This window comes from Amia ocellicauda, chromosome 4, assembly GCF_036373705.1.
Source record: "Amia ocellicauda isolate fAmiCal2 chromosome 4, fAmiCal2.hap1, whole genome shotgun sequence".
NCBI classification, from domain to species: domain Eukaryota; kingdom Metazoa; phylum Chordata; class Actinopteri; order Amiiformes; family Amiidae; genus Amia; species Amia ocellicauda.
Window position 1 is genome coordinate 24011590 of NC_089853.1, and position 15695 is coordinate 24027284.

General features: G+C 38.1%; 1 protein-coding gene across 4 annotated transcripts; it reads right to left on the minus strand.

Moving 5' to 3' along the window:
* Positions 1-1144: 1144 nt before the first annotated feature.
* On the minus strand, positions 1145-15398 carry zfand6 (zinc finger, AN1-type domain 6). Of its 4 annotated transcripts, none has more exons than XM_066701508.1 (7): positions 15302-15398; positions 12866-12942; positions 5724-5881; positions 5263-5377; positions 4218-4321; positions 2516-2632; positions 1145-2116 (listed from the first exon to the last, which is right to left on the minus strand). In XM_066701508.1, the coding sequence occupies exons 3-7, from the start codon at positions 5872-5874 to the stop codon at positions 1968-1970; spliced, it is 636 nt and encodes a 211-aa protein (XP_066557605.1). In that variant the 5' UTR covers positions 5875-5881; positions 12866-12942; positions 15302-15398; the 3' UTR covers positions 1145-1967. The 4 variants fall into 4 exon arrangements, with proteins under 4 accessions (XP_066557605.1, XP_066557606.1, XP_066557604.1 ...); XM_066701509.1 differs by lacking the exon at positions 15302-15398 and adding an exon at positions 13759-13899; XM_066701507.1 differs by lacking the exon at positions 15302-15398 and adding an exon at positions 13642-13724.
* Between the last annotated feature and the right edge of the window lie 297 nt (positions 15399-15695).

Here is a 15695-nt window from a genome sequence, read left to right on the forward strand (position 1 = left end):
GGCCACCGTCGCCTCCGCCCCCTCAATGAACAGCCAATCAGAAGGGCGCACTGCCTTACCCTCCCTCATCCGTGGCAAATAATTTGAAACAGATTTCAAATGACTCAGCAAGAATAAAATGGTTTGCAAACAACTCATATATTTGTATATATATTAGATATTCTCTAACCATAGTAATAATTGTAAAGGTTAATTCAAAGAATTGTCCTAACAGATATCAAATGAAATCCACACATTTGAAAATTGTAACACGTTATGTACAATACCGCTTTTCATTGTTTTAGAGATTGCGAACAAAAAGTTATTTGCATTCCTCTGCGCACACGAACATCAGTTCAGCCCTGTTACAACACAATTACAAATCAATTCAAGTTTCATAGTGCATTGTGGAAAGTTATTCTCAAAATCAACCACTAAGTTTTGCCTCCTCTTTACCACACTGCATAAAACTGAAGAAATACATGCTTGCGAGAAGTGCTGGGTTTCCTGGAATAAATTCTACCAATACATACAAACATGGATTAATAATCTGGTCACTTTACATTAGGTTTGGCCTGGTTATAATTTTATTTCCAATTCCATCTAAGGTTACCAACTCTCAATAGATGTTGTCTAGGAGGATTGTTCACCAAATGACTACAAGGACTGACCCACTAGCAATGTAAAACTTCCAGGGGGGGGGCTATGAAATCCATTGTAGATTAGAATCAAGGTAAAAGCTAGTGTTAGTCAGTGTTTGTGGTTAGTCCATGGGTTGAAGTACAAGAAAAATGAGAATGCACCCTTGTTATAGTGATGGATTTTGCTAATGGTGGGATGGTATCATGGTTACAATAAGGGATTCAGAAACCCAATTGATAAAGACAAGCAATGGCCAGAACCCCCAACCATAGACAACAAGAATATCAAATATCCCTAATATTATTGTAACTATGCTTAAAGGGAGCTTTAATCCCAACTCCAACCCAAGATTCTGCAAATAAATAAAATACTAAGGATTTGGAAATCAATTTGAAGAGTTGTTCGATTAAGTTTAAAATGGAGATCACACTATGCACTATGGTGTCCATATCACCCCCCCCCCCCCATACATGAACGACAAAACATTGGAGACATGGAATTTCAATATTCTCTAACAAAAGTATAAAATTTGTCATTTTTAACTTTATTAAATCAAAGTTAAGACAGTGAATAAACTAACATAAATACAGCACAATACTTTCAGATCATACTTCATTTGTGCACTCTCGGATAAATGAACTATATTTTTCCCCAATGACACTCACAGCCAGCAATGAAGTGCATACAGGCTTCTCTTTTTTTCTTTTCTTTTTTTACCCCCCCACTCAAAAGAAAACATACACACACACACTTTTAAACCTCAACATCATACACTCTCCTAAATAACTCGAGACATAAATAAGTTCTGGGGGCAAACAAGCAAATATGCCAATATATGTTGAAACTTTCTGTTTTTGTTAATGTAGAACAAAAGCAGCCATAATTATTAGAATACATTCAGTTATTGATACCTATTAGTGCCCTCAAAAAGCACATTAGAAAGAGAAATCGTGCTGCAGAGGAAAAGCTATATACATAGGAAAAACAAAAGACTTCAAAAGGTTACAACATGCATTTTTATAGATACCAGAAAAGCACAGCCCTCTGGTATGATCACCTAGCTGTTATGAAAGTCCTGTATGATCCTAAAATTAAAACGGCATAAAACAGTAACACTCCTGAAGTCTGCTTAGATATCACCAATCACGTCCAACAGGAAATAAAATCATAACCTCGAAAGAAATACTTCAAAAGGAATTTTCAAAAAAGTTTCCAGATGGCATGCATGATTTAATCTAAGAATGATAAATTGTTCAGAAATCCCATTAACGACTTAAAATTAAATCCAAAAAAAATAAAAAGGGGGAAGTCAATGTAAATCGCTGGTGTTTACAAAATCCGCCTGGTCAAATCTTCTGAATCTTTTCTCCAACAACTACGGGGTTCTCTTTTCTAATTTTTTCCGCTGCATCAGCCTTGTAATCAAAGGTACAATTATGAATGTCAGAGTATCGATGGACGCCACAAAACAGGTTTCCACATCTGCAGTCAAAACCTGTCAAAACAAAAAGAGGGGAGGGGGAGAAATGAGCAAGACAGACTTGGAAATCATCAACATCAAGGAAAATAAACTTTTCAAAGCCCCCCCAAGACCAAATCATGATTAATCAGACAACTGGAGTTGTAACAGTCAAATATCCCACCCCCCATTTTCATGTTTGTAGTTTTAGACAAAACTATAAGATACGTTACTTACACATGAGTGGATAAGCAGGTCATCAGGATTACAATTGCAAGCCAAGCAAATACAGCCAATTTAACAACCACAGTAATGGCCTTGACAAGTTAAAAATCAGCCAGACTGCAGAATAAGGATGTCATCTAACTCCTAGCTAACATCCAAGCTCTAGTCAGTTGAAAATCTGAGCAAGTGTGCCATGTCAAAGTTCCTCACCTGTGAGCCCCACTTTCTTCCGGCACAAAAAGCAGCGGTTTTTCTTTTGCTTGGGCTTTTCAGGCGATTTGTCCTGCCCTTCTGAAGAGGCTTGGTCAGAGTCATCAGATGCTGAAGCTAAATGGAGATAGAGAGAAAGCAATGTTTAGGGATATCACAGTTACTCACAGCAAACAAAATCCCAGAATTATATTGGTTTCATGAAAACACCATAAAACAGCAGAGGTAAATGTATGCACGCATTCAATCTCAATATTTCCCTGTATGAGAGTAGTTTTCCCATTCAGTTTGAACCACTCATCCCCTTCCACTACTTGCATTACCAGACTAAGAGATTGAAAGAAGGAGCTGGTGCAAACTAGGAAGGAAATCCAATTCAGGAAAACGTATCTTGGATTTACCATGAACCAGGACATTCTCTCCTGAAAAGATCAGCTTTATCAAAACAGAGAAGTTATGAAAGCTTAAAGTACTGACCGTTTTTCACCTTATTTTTCCTCAGTGGTCTTATTTTCCTCCTAAACAAAGTAAAAGTTTTTACAGCCATTGTATTACTTCCAAAAGCTTTGTCCTGATCTCTGCAATGGTATAGCTCTAAAAGGTCTGCAAAAGGTGGAGAATCCTACAGGCATCGTCCTGAAACCTTGCAAGGGTGGTTAATTAAACTCTTAAATACTGCTGCACTTTGGCTATCTAATCAGTTTCAACTAACTTTCTCTTGGTGGTCCTTGATTTGCCTTCCATGCAAATGTGAATAGGTAAGCTGCCTTGCTTTCCTAACAGAACCCGTCACTGCATCAGAGTGCAGCTGATTGATCTTCCTTTTCAAAGCAAATTACCAAACATTTAGTGCTGCTCATGGATGCTCCTACACCTAGTTCAAGAATACATTCATAATTAACATTATCGCTTAAAGAAAAAATACCAGTTGTTTTCTCAATCTCAGAACTATGCTGTTAGGGACAGTTGTCGAACACACTGAGGTGCAATCTTAAACCTGCCACAAACATCTGTCAAAGGGAAAACGGACACAAAAAAAAAAAAAAAAAACGTGTGGTTTAAATGCTCCGACCTGATTCCTAGTGGAAAGGTACTTTATACTCCTTGCAATAAGGGTCAACAGCCACAAGAGGGTAGTACATACATACTGTACTTAGGAAATGTTACATGGAATCTGAAGGAAACTGGTGTAGCCAATGAAAATTTGAAGTGTGTGTGTCCACGCACGGGGGAGGGGGGGCTGGGGGGCTGGGGATCTGAACAAAACAGAAGTTGCCATTTAACAACTAAATACAATGTCTGCTCATTTCAAATTTCAAGCATTTATTTGACACCAAGTTACTCATTTTTTGGTGGCACTTTTTTATGGGTTATTTAAATAGTGAAATGTTGTATATGCAGGGGAAAAGGGTCAGCTAACTTTTCCCCTCTCCCACTATAAAAAGTCAAGAAACATCAGCTAGTTCACAGCAATTCAATAATGGGACACTTGTGCAGTGGCCAGTTTCCATGGTGCCAAGGAAGTTGCCACAACCAGTGCTGGTCATTGTCAGCCAGCCTCGAGATGTGGAGTGTTTCAGACCAGTAACCGTTTCACACCCAGCACACTTATCAGTGAAACTGGATACTGCTGGATTAGGAGGGTTGGACAACCAATTGAAGAACAAAAAACAAAGAAGGATTTATTTTTAAAATACTATACCCTGTAATTCTTCTGTTTTCAGCCCTATTTTGTCCCCCGATGAATCTTCCTCTTCAGAATGTGTTAGTGATGCTTGTGATAAGAGAGTCTGGCTGGATACAACACTAAAAGCAATTCAAAGGGTTTTGTAAAAAAATATATATATGGAACATTTTTTATGGAAGTCAAGGTTATCTAGAAAATACATAATATTTTTTGAGTGGAGTTTGAGTCAGTCTTTGTCTTTCTCTAATTTTAATTAGGATAACTTTTCTCCTGAGGGGAAGAGAAGCACATACACAGACAACAATGGGTGTCTATAGAGGACCTATTTTAACAAATCTGCTCTTTCAGCAGGAATGTCTTAAAGCATTACTTATACAAATGAGTAACTGTGGTAGAAATGGAAAGATGTTAAATTGATCCAAGTCATTTGTTCAATTAAGTAATTTGTAACAAATCAGGAGGCCCTCCAGCCTTGCTAGGCCTATATTTCAGCATCACTATGCCCTTATATTAGTCTTCTAGAAGGTCAAAAACAGATGGCATTAGTGGTGGTGGAGGTGCATAAAAACAAGACTACTTGTTATGTCTTTTTAAAAAAATCTCCCGAGCGTATTCTAACCCCTAGAGAAAATACTAGATGTGCAAATCAGGACATTTGCAGCCAAATGGTTAGTACCAAAAGAAAATAGCTTGCGAAGATTACTCACTGAAGTGAAGTGCTTCATATACAACCCAGTCTGAACAAGTCGCCTGAGGTTAAATAGGATCTTCTTCCAATTTTTAAATGAATGTCAGATTCAAGCTTGTTAGGTTTCAAAAGGGAGATATTGTGCTAGAATCCCGTGGCCTCTAAAGGTACAGAGATTTAAACATTCCCTGAAAGAGAGGTGGTCATTTGCAAAACAAAAAAATGAGCAATGAGTTTGAGATCAAGAAGCTAAGGACAGGGATCCTCTCAGTGCTTTTGTGAAACTACTAGTGTGATTGAAAAGGATTGTTGTGTCATCCACTAGAATGATAAATTGGATATTCAAAGCTAATATTCAAATTAATTCTGTACCTGCTTTGTTCCAGTGCTGTGGCCGTTGGCGAGACTGCTGGTGGGACATCTATGGTAGTGCCTTCTGAGCACTGTGTGGGTAATGAATCTCCTATACTGCTCATGCCAGAGGGTGCTATGGAAACAGTGGTTGACCCTTGATTAGTACCCCATAATTTCCCTTCTAAATGAATGATTACAAATAAATCAAGCATTATTGCTGAACACACTGCACAAGGATTGAGCTGCTCTTGGGAACTCTGAGGCCTACAAATGAAGAATTACCTCTTACAATGAATAGTTGAAAATGCTCCACATTTAGGTATATACCATGTCTACAAAGCGGTGATTTATATCCAGGAGACAATAGATTTACCAGTTTAAAAGCAGTCAGTTTTGTCATTTCATAGCCCTTTCTTCAACTAAGCAGCGTGAAGTCAGCTGGGAAACTTGGTTGCGTGCACCACTTTCCCCTTGCTTACCTTGAGGACTGACTCGTCCATTACTGTTCTGTCTCTGCATTAAGTCTTTATAACAAACAGAACACATTCCATTTGTACGCGGGTTCCCATAAAATCCACAGCCAGTGGCACAGAGCATAGGCACCTGGGTTTGGTTAGTCTCTTGGGCCATATCCCACCTGGAGAAAACCAAAAACACAAAAAGGTAAGAGGCAATACAAATGATCTACATTGAGAATCTAACATCATAGAGAAGGGGGGATGGGGAGAAACTGAAAAGCTGCTTTTAAAGGCAGGATGAAAATAACCCATTGTGAGTCACTCCCCAGGTTTCAACTTGCTGTTGGGTGGTACGGTTTAGATGGGGGGGGGTTCCAGATGGTTTGACCTAAAGATGTTAGGCATATGAAACACAAAGCAGATGAACACTACTAATAAACTAACAATTCTGTAACCTTGCCATTTAACACTTATTAATCTCAGTTCAACAGTGGCTCAGCAAGGAGAAAGGATTGTGTACCATGTCATTTTCACAAAAGTGTCTCTGAAGACACTGTCTGCCCACACAGCTTCTAACCAACTGGCTGTGCACACGTTTTGTCACAGGAGCAAAAATAGCGCAACAACAAAGCGCCTCTAGTGCATTGCAATGGCACACACCGGCCATGTGGAAAACCCTTGTGTCACATCTGCGGATTCTGGGTTAGGCTCCTTGCAATATATTTAGATTTGTAAGTCTAAATTTAGAGAAGTTTCATCAAAGTGCAGTACAGCTGCTGCTGCGTGCAGACAAATACCCATTTGTCATTACTTTAAAACTCTGATAAGCCTATAGGCTTGTGACACTAACCAAAGGAAGAGAGAGGATAAAAAAATAAATAAAAAAAATCTCTGGTTTGTTTTTTTTGACAGTCCAAAATGAGGCCTCAGTAATGAAGACAGGGGGTCTGTATTAGTAAGTGGGGCCTGGGACTCAAAGAAGTGGGCTTGAATTGTTACTTAAGAAAAAAAACACATTACATTCTTCAGGAGCCCCCAGGTCCCTGCTTGTTTATTTTCACTGGGTGTATTCAGGCATTCATTTTAACATTTAAAAGGTCCCTACATGTTGAACTTGAAATAACACTTTGTATTGGTAGAATAGAACACACACACACACACACACATTTGGTGCCATTATTAAACAGCTGAACATTTCCATCAACGACGCCCAACAACTTGAAGAAACCCTTTAAGTTAACACTATGAATACAGCCTTGTATGAAGCTCATGTCCATCTGTTCTTGTGATGATCTCCATCATAATTAGGTTGAATGAGTGTGTGTAAGGAAAGTTCTTCATATGGAGTATACTCGCATTTAGCATTATCTAGAAATGCGTAGATTGGCCTTTATTTTGTGCGTTTAGCCTATGAAAGGCAAATCATCCTTACAAAAGGTGGTTTACAGCACTGATGGGTGTATGGTGACCCGTGGAGCAGTCAGTGCTAAACTAAAGAGATAATGTAGTACTTTCAGAAACATGAGTAATATTAGTAGATAAACCTGTATTGGATCTTTATAGTAGTAGGAAAACAGATTCTGCATAAACTAACCATTCACATTTTTTAGCTATGCCCATTTTAGAACAACAGTTCTCGAAAGTCATTCCAGTCTCCTTGTGTCAACCCACAGTGCTGTTGCACGCTTGTTATGCCAAAAGAAAGTGCAAAAGCGCCAGTCAGCTAACCATACTCGCAAATGTGTGTTACATAGTGGAGTTGAGCCATATAAAAAACAGATTTGAACCATAAGAAGCAGTAAGTCAGGAAGAGACCAGTATAGTACTTCTAAAATAATAAAATCAGTTTAATTGAAAACCAATGTTTATTTTTGGTGTATAAAATAAGTGTATCTTGGTTTTAGAAATCTGAGAAGCACAGTCCAGGTGGTCACCTCAGCTTCTTGGATATCATTATTGATGGATGGATGCTGCTGGTTACGACAGACCTGACCCTCTCACCCCCCTAGAAGACACAAATGCTCCCCTTAATAAACTGCACAAGGTAGAAACATGTTTAGCAGTATTCCCCAGATAACATTTTTAATGTTTCAATGTTACAGAGTATAGCTTAAAATGTGAACTGGTTTAGTTTTTTGTTCTGATAGCACTGGTGGGTGGTGCAGAGCACTTGAGGATTGCTATTTTTAGGCACTTTTCCTGTGCTATTATTTTAATGTGTAGTGTGCTTTACTCAGCACAGCACCATGTTTTTTTTTTAATATCGTATAAGTAGAACAAAAGTTGAATGCAACCTAGTTGATTAAATGTCTGAATGGATGTATGCTGTAAAAATGATTCCAAAATAATGAAATTTGAGGTCTCTTTGTGAAGTTCATCTGGATCATTCTAGTGTACAGGACTTAAAATTTGTAATGCCAGTGAAAATTAAACCTTAATGTTTTGAAATGCATACTGTATGGGGAGAAATAGAGACTACAGAGGGATACTTTTGGCCCATGGGACATACAATGAGAAATTACTATAAAATCTATACTAGGACAGGGTCATGAAATTATCATTAATCCTCACACACTGCACATATAATCTTCACAAGTCCAACATCCCCTTAAAAACTGGAAATACTGTATTTGACTGTCTCCAATTTATCTTGCAGAACATGGCGAGTACGTTTAAGTAGTCAAGAAGTGTTTCTTCATTTTCTCAATAAAAAGCTCTACTAGTGGCTTTGCAAAAACAGACCTTACTTGGGATTTGAATGAAAGATGAAATGTATAAACACAGCCTGAGGAGATTTTAATTTCACATGAGGAATGGTAAGGATCTGAGACAATGTACTGAGAGGAATCATAATAGCAAAGGTGACAAGGAAATCTTGAGGGACCAAACGGTTCCTCAGCTTAGATCTGAAAAAGGATGTGGCAGGGACCTCAGGAACTGTTAGAGAGTACAGCTGAAGCAATGTCCCTCAAGCACATTTCTCCTAGGTGAAGGAGTTACAAGTAAACACAGGATCTCAGTTGCCAGATAGGAACATATGGGGTCAGCAGCGAGATATAATGACACGATTTAAAGCAGTGCTGGCTGCCAGCCAAGGCTGATTTAGGAACCCGACAACCAGTGAGAGGCACACTGCTGTATCTGTGACACTTTCTCAGACCAAGCCGAAGCCAAGAATTCTGGACATTCTGCAACATACAGTAAAGACACACACAAAAAAGAAAACCAGACTCAAGATCACCTTCCCCTGGCCTCAAAACAATATGTATTTCAATGCATGAGAAATGTTTTTGAAAGAAGTTATGTGCCGTTTGACCTACTTACTCAGACAATAGAAATCGGGTTACGAAGTGGTGAAAGCACCAATGATATTGAGGTTTTGGATGGGCTTAATGCATTTTCTACACATACTAGCCAAAAGCCTATTACAGTTATCAATTCACTGCACTGAAATAAAATAAAAGCAGGGAAGCTTTGTCTGGCTTTTATAGCAGGGATTTTGTTTTACCTCTGTTCTGATGCAGTTAGGGACATTGGATTCCAGCAGACACACACACGACCTTAACTATCCCTCATGTCAATATAGCACTTACGAAAACAATTACCTATCCAATGCGCTCAGAAAAGGACAATCTTAAGAAAGGCTGTTATTCCAGACAGTTGATAACCCAGTTCCTCTCTCTACTGGATTGCAACAGAACAAATTCATTTTCAAAACTGGAACAAACCCCTTTCTACATTATTTTAACCCATTATGTAAATGACAATGCAATCCAACTTTTTTTTTTTTTAACAGATGTAAAGCAAACTACACCCATGCAGTAGAACCCCTCCCCCACCCCACCACCACCACCACCACCACCACCACCATTTTATACCACAGTCTGGATTCAGCATGACAACAACTCCTGTAACTGTTAGCATTTGTCCTGCTGTACACTGCAGCACTCACATGGCATGCCCTGTGACAGGCTCTCACAGCCACACACAATCACATCTTACTGGGACTGTAAACTCTAAAGCTCTTAGTCCAGGATCACCACTTTCCACGGTAGGACTATGCCATTTGGGATCTCCAATCTGTGTGTACTCTCTAACAAATCTGCACAGCACTAAATTACATCTAAGATTAATTACAGAATGATTATCATAGCCTTTACTAATATGCAAGCCAAACCGATTACTCTACCACTTAAAATTGATTAACAATGACCCACATACACATTCAGTTGCAAATCTCTCGTTTCAGATCCCTGTCTGGCATTGTAAGTACATGCCCCCCCCACCCCGACACTCAACATGGAAAATACTGTAGGGAAACACTAGCTTTACTACGATATCCCTAGCATTCCTCTTCCTGAAAAACTAGTTATTTGTATACGTACAAATACAATCCAAAGTCTTCTATAATTTCATAATCTGCAATTATAGAGAATCTGAGCTAGACAAATAAAAAAAAGTCCTGAATTTCCAGTTAAGATGTACAGCAAATAGAGAAAGCACAGTCCTTACTGGACACTTGTCATGTAGTAGGCCTATATGAATGAGTGTTTATTGTGGTAGATCAGCTTTATGAAAAAAATTATGTTAAGGAAAAGGATCTGACATGATTGACAAAGTCAATTATAAAAGTTTGAGTTTTCAAGCTTTTAAACCATTCATGAAGTAGATCCTGAAGCAGTGTATGTGGTGACAGGCATCTCCATGGTTCTCTCAATGAAGCATATGCAGCTTACTTATGTATACAACTAAATAAATCCTTGTTCAACAGTGTCAGGCTATCAATTAACAAAATCAAATAACTCGAAAGTGCAACCATTTTGAATAGTGTACCATCAGATTATGAATTCCACAGACTAAATCTATGCTACGGTTTCATGACATTTCCCCAATTTAAAAGAGCATGACTCCTTAACCATAACATACAGAGGTACAGATTTACCATCCATTTAAGTATAGTATTGTAATAGCCTAAGCAACAATGTGGCTTTTTTGACAAATGACTCATTTGTCCAAGCAAACAACTTAAAACAGTGCATTTAGACATCAGTTGAATGGTTCTTTAGGAGTTTATTTACACTGTCAATACATGGCACATTGTTAACAGCACATTTTGTAAACAATTAGTTTTTCATGAAGTAGCTTAGCAACAAATCAGTTTAGGAATCATAGCAATAGCTAAAATTCACCTTAGTCCATTATAAACTATTTAAAGCTTTAAAAAATATAAAGGGGTTTACACAAGGCCAACACAAACAAAAGTAAAATCCCCATTTTACTTCAAAGCGATTATAGTTTACTTAAACATATTTTCCATTTCAAATACAATACTGTATTTGGTACTGTATAACATCAAGGTTATAAAAGCTTCACAGTTTCAATGACAGAAACAGTTTGACTTCAAACTGAACAGGTCTGTGAAAACTGTGGGTCAGAGTTGACCAGCTTCTTTATTTTCAGCAAGACAATTGAAATGTGAAGAGTTGATCTAAATGTGACAGGTAACCTAGATGTGTAACCTTTAAGCCAGTAATCACAACTTATTGAGCTTGTCAAAACCATCAAGTTAAAGAAAACACAATCTGGGGAGACACTCCAATTCAACTTCTTTAACGCATCAACAACTACAACACAACCCAAAGCATCCTGCTTTTTACTTGACCTGCAAAAGCACACACACAAAAAAATATTGCAGTGTGATTGCTTTAACTTTACTCAGGGGCTTTTTACAGAAACCGAAAGGTAACACTATGTACCTTACATTTCTCTATTTAATACTGCATTTGGTGGTTGCTTAGCCCACTTTTATACCAAATATAAATGTTTTTCAAAGCATGTAATTTTCCAGCGGTTGCCCTGGCAGCTGCTTCTCATATTGTAATTCTAAAATGGGATCAGCTAAAGAATGGTCACACTCATGTCTTATCCAATCAAAACCTTGTACAATCAAGAAAGCTTTATAAGGCCGTAAAATATGCAGGTTATTGAGGCTGCCATTGATCTAACATTCTAACAAGTAGAAGTAAAATAGGTTTTCAAACATTTTTCTACAAGAACATTGTGTTTGGGGTCTTGTTTGGCAAAATGTTTCTAGTTTCAAGCTGAAATCCCTTGGATCAACATTTAAAATACTGTTCCATTTCCAAAATGGCATAAACTTAATTACAACTATGTTAAATATTTGTACATTTTTTCATCTCATTCCAGAAATACAGATTAAAATCAATTTCAGCACACATAATTTAATTTGTAATGCTATAGAGAAAGGTAAACCGGAAACTCCTAAATCATTTGTCAGAGGACATATAGGATGATCTTCAATCAGAGAGATGAATCATACTGTATTAAAGCTGAAAGCCAGGTCCAAAACCTGCTATGATTCTTTGAAGAATCAATCATTTTGGGTGAGAACCTATAAATAAAGTTCCAGAATTAAAGAATGAAATGAGCAGAATTTATTTAAAACATGTTTGTTTCTTTGTGGCTTTAGTAAACCCACAAGGGTCTGTCACACTGAGGGTAAAATAAGATCCAAGACAGAAGAAATCTGTAGTCCCTTAGTGAATACGGTTAACTTATTTTGTCTGTTTTGTTAAGAATCATAAAATGGGCAGACCACTAAAGACAGGGAAAATCAACACACACTCCAGATATCTGGTAGATACCCAGTGTAACACTTATCCCCAACCCCATGACAAATCCTGTACTAGTTCAGCATCAATGGATATAGATAAATCATACAGTAATACAGGCCTAATACAGAAAAGTTTAACTTTAAATAGCTACTTCTGGACAATGTGAAAAATACCGTTTGTTTTACTGTAGAATATATATGTACATTAAGGTCTTTGAAAAATCTTAAAAATAAATGTTTTTCTGAATGCAAAATCACTTACTACAGACAACTGATTCGCGTTGCCCTAAATATAACTGAAAAAGTGTAGGTCATTATTTACAAATGTAGTATCCTGTAGTAATTACTTCCACAAACACCAGAATTCAAAAATGGGAGGAGTACACAAACATTTACAAAGAAGAATTGAGTGTGGCTCAAAATGAAAAATCTCAAAGAACACAACGGGGGAACAATACAGTCACACAAATGAAAATGCTATTAAGAGGAGAGAGATGTTGCTTTACAACCGTAAGAGCTGAGCACTAACCTGCTTGACTTCAGACCGCCAATGCCCTTTCAACTGTTGGCCCCACCTGTTCTGTAGCTATAGTTCGTCTCTCTCGTCTGTAAAGTCACAGATGTTTTGTCAGGATTAAAAATACAGCTCCAATAATACAAATCAGTTCAACCATTTTTCCTGCACCTGATTATAACTTGATTACATGCTCCTTAAATGCATAACCGTTACATCGGGCTTCTTTGGGTGATATGGCTACACACCGTTTTTAACAAGACAACGTTAATTAGATACAAATAATATAATTTTGCTTTTCAAGTTTGTGCAAACGCGGTATTTCCTTTAGCAACCCCGGGTGGCAAACTGGACACAAATTAAAATCAACGCGTCACAACCCCCCTCCCTGTATGAACAATTAGTGTAATCTAGAACAGACTGGTTGTCACAGAACTAACTGTAGCCACACAGTAACAGACCAATCCAAAAGTGTTGAAATGGCAACATCGAGTTAATAACACTGAACTCTTCTCTGCTATAAGCAACCCCCTCGACCTTTGGTTTAGGCACTAGTAGTAAAACAGGATAAACAAAATGATTAACTCAAAGCTAGACTGAACTGAAGCTAAATCCCTAAACATCCTTTTATTTCCTGTCTTAACAGTGTCCTTTTGTTCTAGCTGCCTGCATCATTTAACACAATACCATTACTATAAAACAAAGCAGATACTAAGTTTTAAAACAACTGATCATTTATTAGCCCTTTTCGATTATAAAAATGAAAAATATAACTTAAAGAGCAAAACTACCGTCAAATTCGTCCGCAAATCCCCCCCTTCTACTCTTCTCCTCGATTCTCCAAATTGTACTCGACTACACTAGCCAAAAAAAAAGAAAATCTAACCTCACGGTGATTGGACACCCACCCTTAATTGTGATTGGCTGAATAACCCGACGACACGCCCACGTCGCCTCTATGTTGAAATGCAATGGGCTTCAGACGCAAGTACACGCCCCCTGGATGGTGATTCGCTGAATATGCTGGACGCCCCGCCCACGCCGCCTCTCTATGAAGCAACGCAACGTCAATCATTGTTATGAACTTTTCATCCAACAAGTTCGGTTGGGCTAAAACAAAAAAATCCTTTAAATGGCCTACGGTGACAAATCTTAAAGGTACAGTGCGGTGTTTTTTTTGTACGATTTCCCAACACGTTTTACGGCGTCCGGTAGTAAAACTGACGGTGGAAACTAAACAACTCACTGCAGACTCTGAAATGAAGGGTTGAGAAACGTTATACATCCATAAACAATCACTTTGCATAAAATATCCTTACACATTTCAACGCCGCTAGTTCAGTATTGGGATATCATGAATACCCTCTTATATTAATGCTGATGAATCAACCCATAGCATCTCTTTTTACAAACACATGTTAATGCTAGAGCATAGTCATCTTGTTTGAGACTAACAGCACAGCAATTTAGCAAATTTCCCCAATTGATAAAATCTGACATTTTCACCCAGCAGAAGTCAAATATAACTTCTTGCACGTCACACTCCCTATATATTTATTCCTAGCCCCATGCTGGGATACTGTTGTGCTCTAACAATTAAAATACAACTATGTGCTGTTAATTTACCATTTTAACATTAAATTGTGTTTTTACCCCCCAAAGTGGAGTTGTCAAGTCATCAGTATGTGTGATGTTAATATTATTAAACATGGCAGAAAGTAAATCAGCTAGGGCCACAATCAGAGTGGCCACATCGTCAGTGCAGAAAAGCATGAAGAAATCATTAGCGAAGAATGGATCATTAACTAGTTTTCGTTTAGGAGTTAAACGCACCGTGAAGACAACAAATAATTACATTTTATTAACCCGTTTTAGCGATTGCTCTTCGTCCTTGCGTGTGTGTGTGTTGGTATGAATTACTTATACACGGGTTAACAAAGAGCCAAGCAAATACCCGTCTCTACACATATATGCCTACCACACTCAGCCAAGCAAAACACGAATAAGTGAGTTGATTTAAACTCTGTATCAGAAACTTGTTGCAAATGAAACATTCATACGGAGAACTGTAAACCTGGAAGCAATTCAAGACGCACTTCAGAAGTGCACAACATGATCGCCTACTTAAATATTATTCAAAAAGACTGCAACAGTGGGAGCCTGGCTTTGTACCAGAGAAAAGCAAAACCTCGAACCGCAGTGTGAAGTTTTTGCTGTAGTCTAGTAAAACATGCCTTCCTTCCCCTATGCCTTACAAGACACTTAATGTAGCTGAAACGAAGTCCACAAAACAAAGGTGGAGAAGTCAGCAGTAACTGCACAACAGACGAGTCCTTCCAGCTCTGAAGACTAAGCTGCCACCAAAACAAGTTCTCGAATGAAACACTTCCACCGTTTCATCAACGCTTCAGCTTCAAATTATACCTAAACCTGCGCGGGAAATTAACTTACCGACTACTTTTAAAAGTCCTCCAAGCAAACAACCCAGAAGGTTATCTGCCTGCCTTCTGCCCCCACCCTGATTAAAACAGCCTGTTTGTTACAAATGTCCCCCCACCTTAACCTTGTTACGACGTCATTACGGCCTGGCACTGGCGTCTGATTGGTCTGTGACGCGTGACGTCACTCACACAGTTTTTCATTGCAAATGAATTAAAACAAACTGATTTCAATTATATCACACGTTTTAAAATCTGCAAGATAAATTAAATTACGGTGAGACAGCCTTTAGGTCCTTTTTTCTGTGACGAATGAAGGCCATTTCAGAGAGATACTGGATTCATTTCGTTATTAATGAAGTGCGCTCATTTTATGTTTGTATCGTTAATAAGTACAAAGTTTATAT